The following is a 19,745-nucleotide window of genomic DNA, read 5'->3' on the forward strand; positions in this document are numbered from 1 at the left end:
TTTCCTCTTTGGAGGTTTTGACATGGCCTAGTGCTTAATTGCTTTGTCATATAGATTTTTGACACTTATACAATTTAGCCAGTTCCACTGATGTGTTGTGCCTCATAACAGTGAATATATGTATATAATCACATTATCAAAATGTTGGTAAAATAAGTTTTCATTGTCTACTGGAATTCATAAAAAACTACATTACCCATGATTCAGTACAGTTGCAAAACATGCCACATAAACTCCACCCACTCCCATGAAGCACCACAAATTACATATGTATATTGCTTCTATAGATATAATCAACAACTTTAAATGAATAGTTGTATATTTCACCATCTTTTCTAATTCAATGCATGGGATTGTAGTTCTTTCTTTTACTAAAACCATTAACAACAGCCTTCTGGAACCAACTACAAATACTACAAACGCTTTCAGAACCAATGGCACTAAAAAAGCAAACATGCACTAATGCAATGTATTGTGCTCTGAAATCTCCAACTGTCATGAGATCTCTCACATGCCTTTTATTATTATTTTGTTGACCTGGTGTTTGAAGCTAATGAATGAAATGGTCAGACTGACTCACAGATCAGTCATTTAAATGATGAATGGTGCTGAAGCTCAAGTAATCAACCCACTTTGCTTTAATTTAACAAAACAAAACAGCCACTTAAGCTGGACTAGCTAAATAGAGCACCCTTGTGATTTTGAATCCTTTTTCTCGTATGAAGTTACATTTTTAATGTGTCAGAGCAATGGTAAGGAAGTAGCCTGAACACTCATGGCATAAAGGGCCCGTTTGAATCCAGACTGTCATTTTCTGTTCTTGTATCCTCTTTCTCTTCCGCCTTGTTTCTATTTTAAAAAACAACCCAAAACATATTACATGTTAAACAAGTCTCTTATACTCACCAAGTCTGCATTTGTTTGATCAAAAATACAGTAGATATTTATATTGTGAAACAGCATTACAATTTAGAATTATTTGAAATTATATTAAAATGTAATTTATAACTGTGATTGCAGTCTCCAGTGTCCCATGTTCCTTCAGAAATTATTTTTGTGAATAATATGATGCATTTTTTCAGGATTCCTAAAAAAAGATTAATAAAAATTTCAATAGAAAAATTGAAATATTTTATAGATAAATAGGGTTATAAAGTATTCCACTGTCCACTGTTTGGAATTGGGCATTTACATTCACATTTTACATTTATTCATTTAGCTGACGCTTTTATCCAAAGCGACTTACAATTGCTATATATGTCAGAGGTCGCACGCCTCTGGAGCAACTAGGGGTTAAGTGTCTTGCTCAGGGACACAATGGTGTCTCACAGTGGATTCGAACCCGGGTCTCTCACACCAAAGGCATGTGTCTTATCCACTGCGCCATCACCACCCCTTGCACCAAAAACTTTTTTAATTTTTTTATTTTGTGATACTTAGTGTGGTTTTGCATCATATATTTCCTTTTTAATGGATATTTATAAACATCCAAATATAAATAGCAATATGTTACTCATTTTATTTGAATAAAAATCCAGAACAATTTAGGTCACAGAATTTTTGCCCCTGTATCTTCATGTGCTCAGAGTCAGCTTGCTCCCTGCATCAATAGATGAAGGCTTTTGTGAATCTTGAAAATGATGTCGGAAGGCTTTTGTGAATCTTGAAAATGATGTCATCGCTCTCCTAGCAACTGCTTAGCAACCAGTCTTGGAGTGCACCCTGAGCTGGAATCCTTTTAATGCGACTGGGGTTCTGCAGTCACCCTCTCAAGATTGAAACGAAAAAAATGTGACGTTGTCGTGTAATTCTCCCTCTTATTCCTTGAAAAGGTCAATGGTGCTGTTTTTTGTTTGCACACTTTTATACGGCTTTTAAAAAGATTGAAGGCATTTAAGTAGATTGTGTTTATACATTTTCACGTGCTCATACTTGTAGTTTAAAATGACTAATTTAATGGAGCACCATTCATGATCTATTTGTGTTACCAGAGCCTTGAACATGCAGTTTCAGTGTTTTCACCTGCCCATATGTGTTCATGTGTCTCATGTGTGTGTCTGTGTGTATTAACACGCTCTGTCTTTGTGGTATTGGTGTCTTCTAGGCTCATGTGGTTCAGCGCTGGCTTGTGCATCAGGACAGTAGTTTGAGTGGAGAGGGTTCGTCGGAGGCTCAAGGTGGAAAATGGCACTTTGGTGGAAGAGTAAATATCTTAGTACTGCCTCTCAACACTTTACTTCCCTCTTTCCTGACAAATAGTGTGTGTCGTTGTGGCTTCTTAATCGTATCTGTCTGTGGTACTCTTGTGGTAGTTGTGGATCTGGTGGCAGGTCATGTGTTTATTTGTTGTGATGTGGCTAATAACTTCAGTTAGCTTTGCTAGTGTTGCTGTAGTGTTTCTCTCAGTCTTAATGGCTCTTACTGTGTTTTATGTGCGTGACTTTATTCGTATTCCTAACATGAGATTCTGTGTGTGTTTAAAGACGTGTTTTTGTGTGTTTATCAGATGGTTTTTGCAGTAAAAGCTCACTCAGGGATCGTCTCCTGCTGTGGCTTCTGATTGCTGATATCTGTCACAATGTCACTTACATTATCAGCAGATGTACTGAGGAGATTACAATGGGATAGACTATATCAAACAATAAAAATTAGTCAGTATACACAAACGCATACACGGATGTATGAACTGATATACAAATCTTCATTAAAATATTCATGTTTTGAAATGTTTAAAGTCAAAGTGATTTAATATGTAATGAATGAAAAATAAGTGGACAAAGGTGTTATTAAAATAATAAAAAAATAAAAATAAAGTAATTATTTTATATGTATATAAAACACACATGCATGTATATATTTAAGAAAAATGTTATGTTTACATATGAAATATATTTATATATAATATAAATTATATGAATATAAATATATGCATGTAAATGTAAGTAAATATTTTCAAAATATATACTGTATGTGTGCGTATTTATATATACATAATAAATATACAGAGTACACACACATATATTATGTAAACAAAACTTTTATTTTGGATGCGATTAATCATTTGACAGCACTTATATATATATATATATATACACAGTCATGGCCAAAAGTACTGGCACCCTTGGTAAATATGATCAAAGAAGGCTGTGAAAATTAATCTGCATTGTTAATCCTTTTGATCTTTTATTTTAAAAATTCACAAAAATGTAACCTTTCATTGGATAAATGGGGGGAAATATCATTATGAAATAAATGTTTTTCTGATTCACATTGGCCACAAATAATGGCACCCTTTTATTCAATACTTTTTGAAAACCTCCATTTGCCAGTTTAACAGCTCTAAATTTTCTCCTATAATGCCTGATTAGGTTAGAGAACACCTGACAAGAGATCAGAGACCATTCCTTCATGCAGAATCCCTCCAGATCCTTTAGATTCCCAGCTCCATGACGGTGCTTCTTCTCTTCAGTTCACCTCACTCATTTTCTACAGGGTTCAGGTCAGAGGACTGGAATGGCCATAGCAGAAGCTTGGTTTTGTGTTCAGTGACCCATTTTTGTGTTGTTTTTGAGGTTTGTGTTTGGATTATTGTACGGTTAAAAGATCTAAACATGGCCCATTATAAGATTTCTAACAGAGTCACTTATTGATTTTTTTATCTGTTGGTATTTGATAGAATTCATGATGCCATGTCTCTAAACAAGATGTCCAGGACCTCCAGCAGAAATAAAGGCCCACAACATCAAAAATACAGCAGTATATTTCATTGTACACATGGAGTAATTTTTACCCTGTGTTCACCAAACCCATCTTGAGTGTTTGCTGCTAAAAAGCAAATTTTTTTGTTTCATCTGACCATAGAAGCCAGTCCCATTTGAAGTTCCAGTCGTGGCTGACAACTGAATATGCTGGAGATTGTTTTTGGATGAGCTAGGAGAATTTTTCTTGAAACCCAAACAACATGTGGTGATGTAGGTGCTGTTTGACAATTTTTTTTAAAGGTTTTCTGACCCCAAGACTCGACTATTTTCTGCAATTCTCCAGCTGTGGTCCTTGGAGAGTCTTTAGCCACTCAAATTCTCCTCCTCACCGTGCATTAGGACGATATAGACACACGTCCTCTTCAAGGCAGATTTGTAACATTTTATGTTGATTGGAAATTCTTAATTATTGCCCTGATGGTGGAAATGGGAATTTTCACTGCTCTAGCTTTTTTCTTAAAGCCACTTCACTAATTTGTGAAGCTCAATAATCTTTTGCTGCACATCAGAAATATATTCTTTGGTTTTTCTCATTGTGATAGATGATTAAGGGAACTTGGGCTTTGTTTTCCCTCCTATTTATATTTCTGTGAAACAGGAAGCCATGGTTGGATAATTTCATGTTCATAATCACCCTGGAGTGCTCAAAATTGTGAATATGAATGGGAATATACTTCAGAGATATTTTACTCATAAGAATTTCTAGGGGTGCCAATAATTGTGTCCAACATGTATTTGAGAAAAATATTTATTTCATAATGATATTTCCCCCCATTTAAATTTCTTACTATCCAATGAAAGGTAAAATTTTTGTGATTTAAAAAAAAATAAAAGATCAAAAGGACTAACAATGCAGATTAATTTACACAGCCTTCTTTGATCATATTTACCAAGGGTGCCGATATTTTTGGCCATGACTGTGTGTGTGTGTATGTGTGTATATATATATATATATATATATATACACTGCCGCTCAAAAGTTCGGGATCAGTAAGATTTGTTATGCTTTTTAAAGAAGTTTCTTCTGCTCATCATGGCTGTATATATTTGATCAAAAATACAGAAAAAAAACTGTTATTTTGTGAAATATTATTGCAATTTAAAATAAGTTTTATATTTTAATATACTTTAAAATATATATATATATATATATATATATATATTTTTTTTTTTTTTTTAAAGAAATTACATTTTTTTTCAACTGCTTACAATCTTTACTTGTCACACAATTTCTGAAACCTGACACTTAAACACCAGAACCACACACCAATTGTGCAAAACCATACACTAATTCTCGGCCTTTAACTGTCAACAATGATAATAATAAGAAATGTTTCTTTAGCACCCAGAAAGGAAGACGGATCATGTGGCACTAAAGACTGGAGTAATGGCTGCTGAGAATTCAGCTTTGCATCAGAGAAATAAATTACATTTTAAAATATATTAAAATAGAAAACATTTCTTCCAAACTGTAATAATATTTCACAGTATTACTGTTTTTACTGTATTTTTGATGCATACATGCAGCCTTGGTGAGCATAAGTGACTTCTTTCAAAAACATAAAAAAAATCAACCCCAAACTTGGTGTGTGTGTGTGTGAGTGTATATGCACACACACACACACACACACACACACACACGTATATATATACTAGTGCTGTCAATCGATTAAAAAAATTAACTAATTAATCACAATTTTTTCCTGAAATTAATCGCGATTAATCCCAACTAACATTAAACTTTTTAAATCTACTTTTATATTGCAATAATTTCACATTTAATCTTCAAATTAATGTAGAAACAACATAAAGACGGTATATTTTTAATATTTGATTAATGGCATCTTTTTAATGAATGAAGGCCAGTATCACTGACACCAATATTGATGTCTCTATAAAATAATATTTTTTTCCCTGATATTTAACCATTGACTATTGCCATTCAACATTACAGTATAATTGAAAGCCATCAATTTTAATATTTATTAGACTTTAATAAAAATAACTTCTTATTTAAGTGAACTTTAAACAATTTTCTCATAAACACAGTATAACCAATGTCATATTTAGCTACCTATCCCCTTCAGCAAGTAGGAAATATACAGAAATTGAATAAAGTTATCAAACACTAAATTCTAAATTAAATACAGATGAGTCCTTAAAGCTATAAAGTTATTGATTTCCTTTTTTTTTTTTTTTTTGTTCTTAGATGAACAGACATCACAGCAGCTGGGTTAATAGGTTATTTTGGCTGTTTTTTCTTTAAGAGCTGCCGAGGCGGATCTGACACGCATCGTGTTTTCTCTCAACTCACTTTACATTTTCTGACCCACTTCAGGTCTTAAAGTCTCTATTAATGATCTGACGAGTGTGTTAGATGAGTGAGAGTACAGTTTCCGCGCTACTTTGACTCACGCCTGACGCTGAAGTGAAGTTGAAGCACGCGTCTGAAACATCTCCTATTTGAAATGCTCGTAAAGACGTTCTGTGACTAAATTAGCAAGAAAAAAGAGACAGAGGCAGCAGTTGTGAGTGGGGTGGCCAACACTAGCCCCGCCCCTGTGTTAACGCCTTTAAATATTTTTAACGCGTTAAACTGAAAAAATTAATCACCAGCGTTAACGCGCTAATTTTGACAGCACTAATATATACACATGTATACACTGTATGTGTATGTATAATGTATAGACTCTAGTGTACAATATACTGTATCATATATAAACCCATGGCCATTGTCTGAGTAATTACATTGTTAATTCGTTTACCATTTGTCACCAGGTACTAAAAATACATTCGCATTGTCAAGCTTGAAGAAGGCTGTGTCATGATCAGGGGTGCTGTGCCAGTTTCATGCTGATGACAATTTGGTGCCAAGCCTATGACAAGATCAACCAGTGTGTCCTTTTCAGTACCTCAGAGACATGTCAATCCATCAGAATTATGTTTGAGGTGGACATTCATTTTTCAGGAAGATAATGTCCCAAAACAATTCTCAATGTTGTTCAAGAGCGATCAAAAAAGTAACAACTCTGTGTTCTGAGTGTCAACTCAATACCATTAGACACCACAGAATATATTAGTGACGCACTCGAAATATATGAAAACACATTCTGGAAATTGCTACAGAATCAGGAAAGGGCAGACAATTTCTAGCTCAAATATATTAACCGAACGCTGACGATAACTTATGTGTTTGTTTTTTGTGTGAAAGAAGAAAACCTCCAGATGAGTATCAGTATGCTTAAAGAATACGCAAATCACAAAAAAATTGAGCAGGCTGATTGTGGATAATGATCGATAAAGAATGACTGTTCAAAAAGAGGTGGGAAGTAAATTGATGTTGGTCCCAAAATGAAATAAAATTAAATCCTAAAGTGATTCAGCAGTTCCTTTCAATAAAATATTATGGCGCACACACTATTACTGCACAGTCATGTTGATGGATGCATTTTGCTATGCTGTCACCTGAGGACTGAGCAAATGAGGGTTCAAAATGACTTCTTTCACCTCACTCAGTATTGAATACACAGCTTCCATTTAGGGGTGGGGGTGGGTTCGGCCCGGCCCGGCCTGTCAATCATCCCCACTGAATAACAGAGCAGAGACAATCTGAAATTTCTGGACTGCAGAGTATCTGACAAATCAATTCAAGGACTCAATATAACTGTGACCACATCAGAGCAAAATGTATTAGTCATAGTAGGGAAAACCACAAAATATCACTCATGGATTTTTTAATACCGAGCAGCAGGAAAGAAGAATTCTGGGTAGGGAGCCGAAGGCGCAAAATGAACAGGGCGATATAGAGTCATGTTTTGAAATATTGCAGTGCATATGGGAATCAGAAAAGCTTTCTGTTCATGAACGCTACAGGAGGGAGAGAGAAAGACGAAAGGGAGGGTTGGGAACAGTAGGTATGGAGGTTGTTAGCTATTCTACTGAGAAAAGAACAGCTGAGATCAAGAGGAATGCTCTGTACACAGACAAACAGACAAAGAGAGAGACAGGCACAGATTATAGATGAAAAATAACTAAGAATTTAGATTAACAGAGAACATTAATACAGATGTATGAGAAGAAATTACGTCTGAGTTTTGCATAGCTCCTAAATCATATTTTAAAATGTGATCAATATATAATAAATATATAATTGTAAATATTATACAGTATATATATTTATTAAACATTATTTTTTAAATGAATTTTTATCATTTAGTGATATTTAAAGCCACAGTGTGTGATTCCTGAGCCACTACCATCATTAAATGGAGTTGTGAAAATAATGCATTTTCACAAAGACGTCGATTGAGATTTAGATTTGGTTTTCATTTCCTATTCTCTCTATCTATTTCAGGCAGATACATCAACCAGTTTCCTCCGTGCTGCACGCTCAGGTAATCTGGAAAAGGCTCTGGACCATATCAAAAACAGAATAGACATCAACATAGCCAATCAGGTGAGACAAAAATCCTTGCAGCACTGTCATCAAGCATGTGAGTGTATGTGATTGTGTGGGTAGTATGTTTAAAATTATTACATATATGAATTATACTACAAGTATAAAATATGAAATATATGAGAATTCTCAAACACAAAATTGAGACTCGTCTTCTGAGGAAGAATCATCTAAGGAAAATTCAGTGGTCCTTTTTCTAATTGAGTTTCACCATCAAAATATGTGTAAAAAAAAATGTAATTACTGAATTATTCTAGCATTGAAACTTTTAATGTTAAATACTATTTTACACACTTGTAGTTATTTGCACAATTATAATCAGTAGTCATGACTTTTTTATTTTTTATTTTGTGTCTATGCAGGAATTGTGCGCTTAAAATTTTAGGTATGAACAGTAGGTCAAATTATCACCTCCTAACACAATAGAAATAACACATCCAAAATGGAAAGTAAATTCTTAATGTTTATTTAGATTTTTTAGTCTCTGGCTACAATAGAGGATCAATTTCTTATTGAGTCATAGTGTTAATTTTAGGCAAAATGCAAGGAAACCACTGCGGGTCCCCTATTTGACCCCTAACACAGAAGTTATATCCAGTTTTTGCACACAAGAGAAGGGTTAAAATCACTCTGAACACTTCAGCAGCTGTATGGCAATGCCAGTCTCACATCCACGCCTTGAAAGCCCAAAGTAACTTTGAAGCCCGTTAATAGTATGGCCTAAATTCAGAAATTGCTGTTTAGAGCTATAAATTCATCATCCTGTAGATTAGGATCCACATCTGTTTGTGTGTGTGTATGTGTTTGTTTGCCTGTGTGTGTGTTTTCTTGTCTGTATTAACCCCCCAATGTTCTTGTGGTCGGACAGTACAGCTGTGTTTACAGTGTCAATGCAGAGCTGTGTTCAATGCCCTAATCAGTAAATTGGTGTAATTAATCATGCCAGTACGTCTTCCTCCTCTAACCCCCTCACCGGTCATGCTTTTGCACCAACTTGCATCATAACACTCCGTGTTACTTGCTTTAAATAGCATATTGTGATATTTGCAGAAGAGCTATGTTTGGTTCTCAGAGACGGGTTAGTGAATGGACCAAAGCTGCTGGCTGACTTCCCGCACTGAAAAGCTCTGAAAATGAACGCCCACTCTTGTATGCTATGCTCCCAGCACACACACACTCACACATCAACTACTACAGCACCTTATAACATCATTCACAGACAGGATTCCATCGGGAACCTGCCACGGTCTCCAATATGCAACCTAGACTACATTTCCATGCGTCTTGGAGGTTTTTATAGTTACGTGTTTGGATAAACTTAAGGTATATGTCTCCTGTGTGATGCTGATATCACAGCGTGAATTTCTCTGTGCTGTCGCAACACATTTTGTGAGCAGCTTAGACTGGTTTTGACAGTGAGACGGCTTAAGCCCTCGGCATGGGTGCTTTGGGACTAGAGAAAAATTTGAGAATCAGCAAAACCGTAGTTTAAAGCTCAGAGCATGTGCTTAATTTCCACCTCAGCTCTAAGCAGGTAATTATTATGAGATTTAATGAGGTATTCAGACAATTGATGATCTTGTCCTAGAGTGTAATTTCTTTCTTTTTTTTTCTTTTACAGGTGACTAACTTATGGCTGTAAATGGTGCTAATGTTGTTAAGCCTTTTCATTTATTAAGATCTAATGATGATATAGCTAAAAATAATCTATGAATTAGATCAAATTGCTAATATAGACAAAAGGTATTTAAAAAAAAAAGCCATTTGCAACAATAATAGGCACAATAAATTTCACTTTTACAGTAATTACTTATACAGAAGTGAAAAAATTAAGTCATTATTCACTGAAAATCTATTATTGTGCAGTAATCTTGTGGACCACTTTTATATAGATTTTTTTGTATTAAAAAAAATACAAAAAAGTTATTTAATGCACTGTAAGTGGCTTGGATAATAAAGCAAATGCATGTATATTGTAATGATTTTTCATCCTTTTAGAAGCTTTTCCTGATCCGAATTTCTTCAGAATTGCTACTTTTGTAGTCATTTGAAGTCATTTAAGCAAATGTGACCTTATTTAGCCATGAAATGATGACAGACTCCTTGGCTAGATTGCTCATTCTGACAGCCAATTTGTACAAATATGATTTTATTCAAATTTCATTGCTTTTCACTTTTTTCATTTTATTTTATTTATTTGTCTAAAATATATGCATACTACTGTTAAAACGTTTGAGGTATGTAAGCATTTTTTTAAATGTTATTCACCAAGGCTGCATTTATTTTCTCAAAAATAGAGTAAAAACAACAATATTGTGAAATATTATTACAATTCAAATACACTTTTTTATATTTTAATATATTTTAAAATGTAATTTATTCCTGTGATGGCAAGGCTGAATTTTCAGTGAAATTACTCCAGTCTTCAGTGTCACATGATTATTTAGAATTTTTAATATGCTGATTTGATTCTCAAGAAACATTTCTTATTATTATCAGTTCAAAACATTATTTTTAATGACTCTGGTCCACAAAACCAATCATAAGGGTCAATTATTTTAAATCGATATATACATTTGATATATATATATATATATATATATATATATATATATTAAAAATCTGTAATCTGAGGGTGCAACAAAATCAAAATAATGAGAAAATCGCCTTTAAAGTTGTCCTAATGAAGTCCTTAGCATTGCATATTACTAATCAAAAATTACGTTTTGATATACTTACGGTAGAAAATGTACAAAATATCTGAATTGAACATGATATTAATATCAATATTTTTGGCACAAAAGAAAAATCAATAATTTTGACCCATACAATGTATTGTTGGCTATTGCTACAAATATACCCGTGTGACTTGCGGTTTTGTGGTCCAGGGTCACATATATATATTTATTTATTTGTTTGTATCAAACAATGTAAAAGTATTTACTGTCACTTTTGATTCATTTAATGCATCCTTGCAAAATAAAATAATTTATTTATTTAAAAAGAAAATATTACTGACCCTAAGATTTTGATTGGTATATATATATTTAATTTTTTGAAAATTGACCTTAGAAAATTTCTTTTGAGTTGTATTTCCGAACAATATAATATGAAGCAGTGCTGCCGATCCATGAACGTATAGCGCTGAGCATGGCTTTCAATACTGTGCGTTATTTCCCAAGATATTATGAAGCACATCCAGAGAATATTAATGCCAAGTGGGTATGTGTGGCTGTTTTCATCAGGCCTCCTCTCCACTGTCTGCAAGCACCCCTCCATCTCCGTTCTGTCTTCTTCTTGTCCTCTGCGCATGCACTGTGCAGCTGCAGTAGGAGCTCATTAGAAATGAGTGACACTGCAGTATGAAGGGGATTCCAGTCAGACTAGCAGAGCAGAGCCCCCCTATGGCCGCTCCAGACTACACACCCAGCTTCCCTACAGAAGCACACACTGTACCGTGTTCCTTTACTTCTCCCGGATTTTTGTCTGTTTCCTCCGCCGCTCTATTTACACACCCTGTTTAATGAGAGCTCCACAGTTCAGTAGATGTCTCAGTGCTTCACTGTGTTATTTTTAGCCTGCCCTCCTCTCAGTGAGTCATCTGACAGGTAGACAGGGAGAGATAAAGAGATAGACTTGAGATGTGTCAGGGTGGGGGGTTTTTTGAGACCGGGTTTTTTAGAGCCTCATGTTTTCTCTTGTATTCATAGAATGGGCTTAACGGGTTGCACTTGGCCTCCAAAGAAGGCCATGTTAAGATGGTGCTGGAGCTGCTGCACAATGGAATTGACTTGGAGACTACTACAAAGGTAAATCTACTTCCTTCAGTCAGTCAGGTTTCCTCAAGCAGGCTAAAAACAGATTTAGAAATGTGATAGTTCAGTAAACAGTCATTAGCCTACAGATATTAACTGCTAATGAACTGTTACCCAGTGGAAGAAATGTTTATTCTGAATATCTCTATTAAAAAAATAACTATTTATTTAATATTGCCATTTATGTTGGTTTTGAAAAAGCAATAAGCAACTTTTCTCATAATTCCTATGATTTGAAATATGAAATGTTGACAAAATTGCACATTTGTGTATTTAAAACATACAGTTTATCTCATCTGGGAAAATTAATCAAAAATATTAATGACTTGTCTTTCGTTAGATTTTTTTGTCCAGTGAAATTATCTGTAGAATTAGAATATCCCTCCCACTAATGCCACCTGGCTAGACTCACAATAACAAATTATCTATTAAATTGAAATCACATTGCATTTTATTTCTGAAGCACCATTCACACAAAATGTAGGTAAAAGTGCTTCACGGGTCAAAATATAAGACATTTTAATAAAAAAAATCAGTAAAACTAATATGTCTTTAGGACAAACAAGACAAAATAAATTAAGATTAACTGACTAATTTCCAATTATAAAAAAAAGTTTGTACTCTTGCTTTGTTGCAGTAATCAATCAAAATGTTACAGAATTCTGAATTAACATAAATGGTCCCACTTTAAATTAGGTGGTCTTAACTACTATGTGTTCACATCAAAGAATAAGTACCACCAAACATGTACCTAACCTTACCTGTATCCCACCTCAATAGCAGCAAAAGTGTTTTGCAATACAATATGAACACAATAAGTACACTTATTGTGTTCATATTGTATTGCAAAACACTTTTGCTGCTATTGAGGTGGGATACAGGTAAGGTTAGGTACATGTTTGGTGGTATGGGTAGGTTTAAGGGTGGGTTAAGGTGTAAGGAATGGGTCAAAAGTGTAACTATAAAAGTAATCACAGATGTAATTACATGCAGGTATTTTTTTAAATGTAAGTACAATGTAGAAACGTGTATATACACAATAAGTGCATTGTATCAAATGATTAATTTAAATGTATGTAGTTAAGGCCACTTAATATAAAGTGAGACCAAGTATGGATAAATAAATAAAATCACAGTTTGATGCGTTAGAAATTGCACATGCTCATATCACTATTTATTTATTTATTTTTTGCATTCGCAATTCCCTTAAAACAAGCAAAAATAAAACCAAGTGAAAGCCATAAAATCAAATTACATTTTTCAAAATACTGTATATGCTATAAAAGTTTTTAACATGCATTGTCGGATCTTTCTCTGTATTATATTTACATGACTATTCATTTTACAGAAAGGGAATACCGCCCTTCATATTGCTGCTCTGGCCGGTCAAGAGAAAGTGGTTGCTGAACTGATCAACTATGGTGCCAACGTCAATGCCCAGTCTCAGGTTAGTCTGAGCCTCAAAACATGAATCAACAAACCTAGAAACATGTTGATGAGAAGTTTAATTTGTTCTTTGGTGTCATTTTGTATTCTACAGAAAGGTTTCAGTCCCCTGTACATGGCAGCACAGGAGAACCACTTAGAAGTGGTGAAATATCTACTTGAACATGGAGCCAATCAGAGCCTTCCAACCGAGGTGAGTGACATGATCAAAACTCAGCAGTTATCAAACCCAAGTGACCCTACAACTCTTGATTTCGCCCTCCAGGATGGCTTTACTCCTTTGGCGGTAGCTCTTCAGCAGGGTCACGAGAACGTGGTGGCCCTCCTGATAAACTATGGCACCAAGGGCAAAGTGCGTCTGCCGGCCCTGCACATCGCGGCACGCAACGACGACACACGCACTGCTGCCGTACTACTGCAGAACGACCCAAACCCAGACGTCCTCAGCAAAGTATGTCTTTGTGCACATTTGAAACGTTTTATCTCACCACGAGTGAGATTACGCATCATGACTCACTGAGCTCAATGCAGCCGCTCTTGGCTTGTAATTGCAGGGATGACTATGTGACAAGATAAACATAACTGACTTTGTTTAAAGATCCATCAGCGTAGGTGTTACTGTTTTGTACATATACTGAATCAATGAAATGCTACACTCTTTTCCCATAGACCGGCTTTACTCCTCTCCACATCGCAGCCCATTATGAGAATCTTAGTGTCGCACAGCTTTTGTTAAACAGAGGAGCAAATGTGAACTTCACGCCGAAGGTCAGTGCAGCTCTCACGTTAAATGCTTCCTACTACTATGCCAAAGATTACATGAACTTCTCACTTTTTCTCCTTTTCTCTTGAAGAATGGCATTACTCCAATACATATTGCTTCCAGAAGGGGCAATGTGATTATGGTGCGGCTTCTGTTGGACAGAGGAGCTCAGATAGATGCCAAGACAAAGGTGCAGTATCCATTAAGGATGTGCAAAATATTTTCATGATCAATTTTATCATCTCAGGTTGCAGTGTTATTATTGTTAACTTAAACTAAAACTAATAAAAATAATTTTCATTAATTGAAATAAAGCTGAAATAAAATAAAATATAAATATTAGATGAAAAAGAAAAAAAAAATCACACATTCATTAAATGCAGGCTAATCCTTCACAGACCAGAATATAAACATATAGAAAACATTTTTTTATATAAAATGAGAGATAAAACATTACAAAGTGACATCTGTTAAAAATTATTCAAACTAAAAAGTAAATTACAGCATAAAAATCTAAATAGACTGAATTCACAGTATCTATCCAACTGTAGTCACATCTCACTGTGACATTATTTACGCACTGCTGAGACTGCTGAATCTGACTTATTTAAGTCTAACTCGTGGAGAATGACCTATTTTACTTCCTCTTGGGAAAAACAGGTATTTTCTCTTTGTGAGAACTAGCTGTTTTAATGGTATGCTTTAATGCATACATAAATAAAGACAGAAAATGCAGCTCATGTAGGATGCACTGAAACATGGCTGATAAATCCTTCATACAGAGGATTTACAAAATTGCTTATTCTTTCTGTTGTCTACAGGATGAGCTGACGCCGCTGCATTGTGCAGCCAGAAACGGTCATGTTCGTGTGGTGGAGATCCTGCTAGACCAGGGTGCTCCCATTCAGGCCAAGACCAAGGTGACCAAACTATATTACTAAGATGGGCCATACAGTAATGGATTTTTAGCTTTATTGATCCCATAATCATGTTGATCAATTGGTAATAATGTGTTCCTCCTTGCAGAATGGCCTGTCTCCCATCCACATGGCAGCGCAGGGTGATCACATGGACTGCGTGAGTCAGCTGCTGCAATACAACGCAGAGATCGATGACATCACCCTGGACCACCTGACCCCGCTGCATGTTGCAGCCCACTGTGGGCACCACCGCATGGTAAAGGTGCTGTTGGACAAGGGGGCAAAAGCTAATGCTCGTGCTCTGGTTAGTGGATTTTTTGTCTTCAATTAATGTAATTGATTACATTCATAAAACAAACTATATTTGATATTCCATATTCTGAGTTTGATATCCTCCATTTAATAGCGTACAGCTGAACACAGTGTATATATCTTTCAGAATGGATTCACTCCATTGCACATTGCCTGCAAGAAGAACCACATGCGGTCCATGGACCTTCTGCTGAAGCACTCGGCGTCTCTGGAGGCCGTGACTGAGGTCAGATTACTCTCCGGCTGTCACTTTGATGGATAACCTCTATTCAGTTTGCACCATCTACGCCTTTAGCGTGACCCTTGTAGAAAATAGAAAGACTGTGTAGGAAAGAACAGTGCATCTTCACGATTACTTCACAAGACAAGAATATATTAACATAAAACGCTTCCTTTCAAAAGTTTGGGGTAATTAAGATTTGTTCAAGAAATTAGAACTTTTATGCAGCAAGGATGCATTAAACTGATCAAAAATGACAGTAAAACATTTGTTACAAAAGCTTTATATTTCATAAATGCTGTTCTTTTGAACTATTTATCAAAGAATCATAAAAAATGTTTCAACAGCACAACTGTTTTCAACATTGATAGTAATAAGAAATACTTCCAAATCAGCATATTGGAATGATTTCCAGAGGATTATGTGACACTGAAGACTCGAAAATTCAGCTTTTCCATCACAGGAAAAAAATTAAATTTTAAAGTATATAAAAATAAGGAACAGTTTTTTTAAAATAAAGCCTTGGTGAGCATAAAAGATTTCTTTTAATAACATTTAAAAACAAAAAAACAAACAAAAGTCGGCACACCATAGGCTCCAGAAATGTAATAATGGACTTCACACAAGGTAACGTTCCACGCTCACAGGCTCTTCGGCAGATTCTTTGTGCATTTTTGGAGTCTTTGGAGTGTGGACTTTTTTTTTTTTTTTTTTTTTACTATTTTCTCTGTCGAGCACCTAATTTTGAGCATTTTTTGTCATTGATGTGCATGCTTTGGTTCCGTCTTTTCAATAACATTTAAAAATCGTACCGACCCCAAACTTTTGCATGGTATACAGTATTAATACCATTCATTTTTTAACATAAATTATTTTAAAATCATTTATTAATATATTATGTTTATATTTAAATTACATGTTATATTTTTGTTGATCCATTGATGATAAACAGAACCATTAAAAGTGCGAAAATGCATTTTCTTGACTTTTAGTCGGGTCTGACCCCTCTTCATGTGGCTGCATTCATGGGGCATCTCAATATAGTGAAGAGTCTGCTTCAGAGAGGAGCTTCACCCAACGCATCTAATGTGGTAAGAACTGTGTAATCTATTCAGAACCTCAGAGATACCCAACAATCAAATCCCAAAGGCACAGCTATTCTGCTTTACAAATGGGCTAATGTCTTTAGCAACGATTATGGCAGAGATCGCAGTTTTCTTTTCAGAACTAAATGTTCTGAACTAAACTGTATTTCAATGTGCCATTGTAGAAAGTGGAGACCCCTTTGCACATGGCTGCCAGAGCGGGGCACTGTGAGGTGGCTCAGTTTCTGCTACAAAACAACGCGCAGGTGGATGCCAAAGCGAAGGTATGCCGAACATACAAGCTGTTTTATCTTTATTTATCTGCTTTTGTTATAAAAATCACACGTCTTTTTTTCATTTCACAGGACGATCAAACCCCCTTGCATTGTGCGGCTCGAATGGGACATAAAGAGTTGTTGAAGCTGCTCTTGGAACATAAGGCCAATCCAGATTCGGCCACAACGGCAGGTCATACTCCTTTGCACATCGCCGCCCGCGAGGGACACGCCCAAACCACACGCATCCTGCTTGACGGGAATGCCCAACAAACCAAAATGACCAAGGTTTTTTTTCTCTAGTTAACCCTTTGCTAAGCCCCGCCTTAAAATGCTTCTGACCAATCATACCTTAGCATCTGTTGCCGTCCATTGAAGTTGTGTGTGTTTTATAGAAATGATAAAAAAAATGCAACAGTCTGTAAAGCCTGTTTGAGTTAGCAACCGTAACTGAGGTGGGCGGAGCTTAACAAAGGGTCTTAAATAACAACAAAATATTCACATCTTCATCTGCATTCTCAATGTATATATCTGTGTTTTCTTACAGAAAGGATTTACTCCTCTACATGTAGCATGTAAATACGGGAAAGTGGATGTGGTGGAGCTGCTTTTGGAAAGAGGGGCCAATCCCAATGCAGCTGGAAAGGTAATTCATCAAGACAAACATCTGATATCTCAGTACTCGTCTGCTAATATCAGATGACAGTCAGCGGTGACTGACTGAGGCCATGTGTCTCCTCTCTCCTCTCTCAGAATGGCTTGACCCCTTTGCACGTGGCCGTCCATCACAACAACCTTGATGTAGTCAAGCTGCTGGTCAGCAAGGGCGGCTCTCCGCACAGCACAGCAAGAGTAAGATACACACATATACATTACAAGATCTTGGCAAGCGACTAATCTGAGCTGTGACGTTAAGTGTTGCAGTCTATTTCACACTTTTAAAAGCCATCCAAGGAAAACAGTCACTTTTAGTTTTCTTCCATTTGACAGAACGGCTACACAGCCTTGCATATCGCAGCCAAGCAGAACCAACTAGAGGTGGCAAGCAGTCTGCTGCAGTATGGTGCTAATGCCAACTCAGAATCACTACAGGGCATCACCCCGCTTCACCTGGCGTCACAGGAAGGGCAACCTGATATGGTGGCACTGCTCATCTCCAAACAGGCCAATGTTAACCTGGGCAACAAGGTGATACACTCTTTAAGCTTTGATTAATTGGTATTTGGTCTATGTCAGAGAGAGAATAAATAGAAAACTAAAAATTGAGATGTGTTGGAAGAATATAGCACAAGGAATGGAAAGGATGCATTTAATATTCCTCTGATATCCTTTTTGTGTGTGTGTTTGTACAGAATGGGCTGACACCTCTGCACCTGGTTGCTCAGGAAGGGCATGTGGGCATTGCAGACATGCTGGTGAAGCAGGGTGCTTCAGTCTATGCAGCCTCAAGGGTAAGACACTTCAATGCACAAAGAAACACACACTGACTCAGCAGGGCCATCTGTAGAATGTCCTAGAATTTAGACCTCAAAGCCTCGTGCAATGTAGTCTGTGTTACTGTTAAATTGACAAACAGTGCTAGATCTACTATTACTGAAGAAAATATGAATGGGGTTGGCCACTACAAAACTTGTCAACACTATGCTATGTTTTGGGTAGTTTTTGGTGCAATTATTAAGGTGTTCTGCATGTTTTTGGGCATTTTTATGCAGTTGTTAAAAGGGTCATCGGATGCCCATTTTTCACAAGTTGTTCAATCTCTGCACAATATTTATATTATAAATTCCTCAGTGGTCGTGGAAAACAACACCTTTTTTGCCTTGTCAAAAACAGCTTTGTTCACAGCAACCTGTTTTCAGTGCATGTCTCTTTAAATGATAACGTGCTACTGCTCACCCCATCCCTCTCTTCTGTTTTTTGTGTATTCAGTGGCACATTACCATCAAAAACAAAACTAATCCACTGTGTCCTCAGTGGCTCTCATCTCAGGAGTCTCATGTTCACTTTTGCATCCAACTACAAAACACCTGCATTGCTTACAAGACGTTGTCGCTACAGCTGCTCGAACGCAGAGAAAATGGCAGACAGCGATGGCTGAGGGCAGAAATATGCTAATGGCAGTCATGGGTGGGGCCTGAGCAGTATGATGTCATATTGCTCAGAAAATCAAAATAGCTTGATAATTAAGTCTGTTTAGGGTTTTTGGGGATTAAAAAAGGAGTGAATGCATTTTTATCACTGCTAAGACATATATGCAAACGTAAAAGTAAAGTTTGCATCCAATGTCCCCTTTAAGGTGTTCAAAGTTGTTTAGGGTGTTTCTGTGCAGTTGAGGTGCTCTGAGTGATTGATAAAGGGCAAGACAGATAAGCTTTCTCAGTTCTTTTTGATATTCTGATACCAAAATATGGCTCAGGTCCCTCCTTCAATGAAAGCTGCAAGGCTTTAGGTGTCTGAAAAAAACCTTATCAGCAATACTACTAATAATGCTTGCTTTAGCAAACACCACTACTATGGGGACATAATGAGATGTGCTGAAAGATGTGCTGTGATCTTTAACTTTTTCAAAATTAATTCTTCACCCCATAAAAATGTTTTGGTTTCTAAACACTTTGTAATATTAACTGGCATTGATTGTCTATGTGCCCTGGAATCTACTCATTTAGTCGTCCAGTTCTTCTTGTCCTTCTCA

The 19,745-nt window shown here is 36.1% G+C and overlaps 1 protein-coding gene across 1 annotated transcript in view; it reads left to right on the top strand.

Annotated features, from left to right (window-relative positions):
• ank1b (ankyrin 1, erythrocytic b) overlaps positions 1-19,745 on the top strand; it is a gene marked incomplete at its 5' end in the record, with an annotated part of 78,732 nt that overhangs the window by 26,202 nt on the left and 32,785 nt on the right. Inside the window, 18 exons of the mRNA XM_079394770.1 lie at positions 2,105-2,203; positions 8,116-8,217; positions 11,928-12,026; positions 13,381-13,479; positions 13,573-13,671; positions 13,744-13,929; positions 14,148-14,246; positions 14,333-14,431; positions 15,063-15,161; positions 15,268-15,465; positions 15,601-15,699; positions 16,686-16,784; positions 16,964-17,062; positions 17,144-17,341; positions 17,601-17,699; positions 17,807-17,905; positions 18,044-18,241; positions 18,406-18,504. Of these exons, the coding sequence (XP_079250896.1) occupies positions 2,105-2,203; positions 8,116-8,217; positions 11,928-12,026; positions 13,381-13,479; positions 13,573-13,671; positions 13,744-13,929; positions 14,148-14,246; positions 14,333-14,431; positions 15,063-15,161; positions 15,268-15,465; positions 15,601-15,699; positions 16,686-16,784; positions 16,964-17,062; positions 17,144-17,341; positions 17,601-17,699; positions 17,807-17,905; positions 18,044-18,241; positions 18,406-18,504 (2,169 nt within the window). The remainder of the gene's footprint in view (positions 1-2,104; positions 2,204-8,115; positions 8,218-11,927; positions 12,027-13,380; positions 13,480-13,572; positions 13,672-13,743; positions 13,930-14,147; positions 14,247-14,332; positions 14,432-15,062; positions 15,162-15,267; positions 15,466-15,600; positions 15,700-16,685; positions 16,785-16,963; positions 17,063-17,143; positions 17,342-17,600; positions 17,700-17,806; positions 17,906-18,043; positions 18,242-18,405; positions 18,505-19,745) is intronic.

This window comes from Barbus barbus (genome assembly GCF_936440315.1).
Source record: "Barbus barbus genome assembly, chromosome: 36".
Lineage (NCBI taxonomy): Eukaryota > Metazoa > Chordata > Actinopteri > Cypriniformes > Cyprinidae > Barbus > Barbus barbus.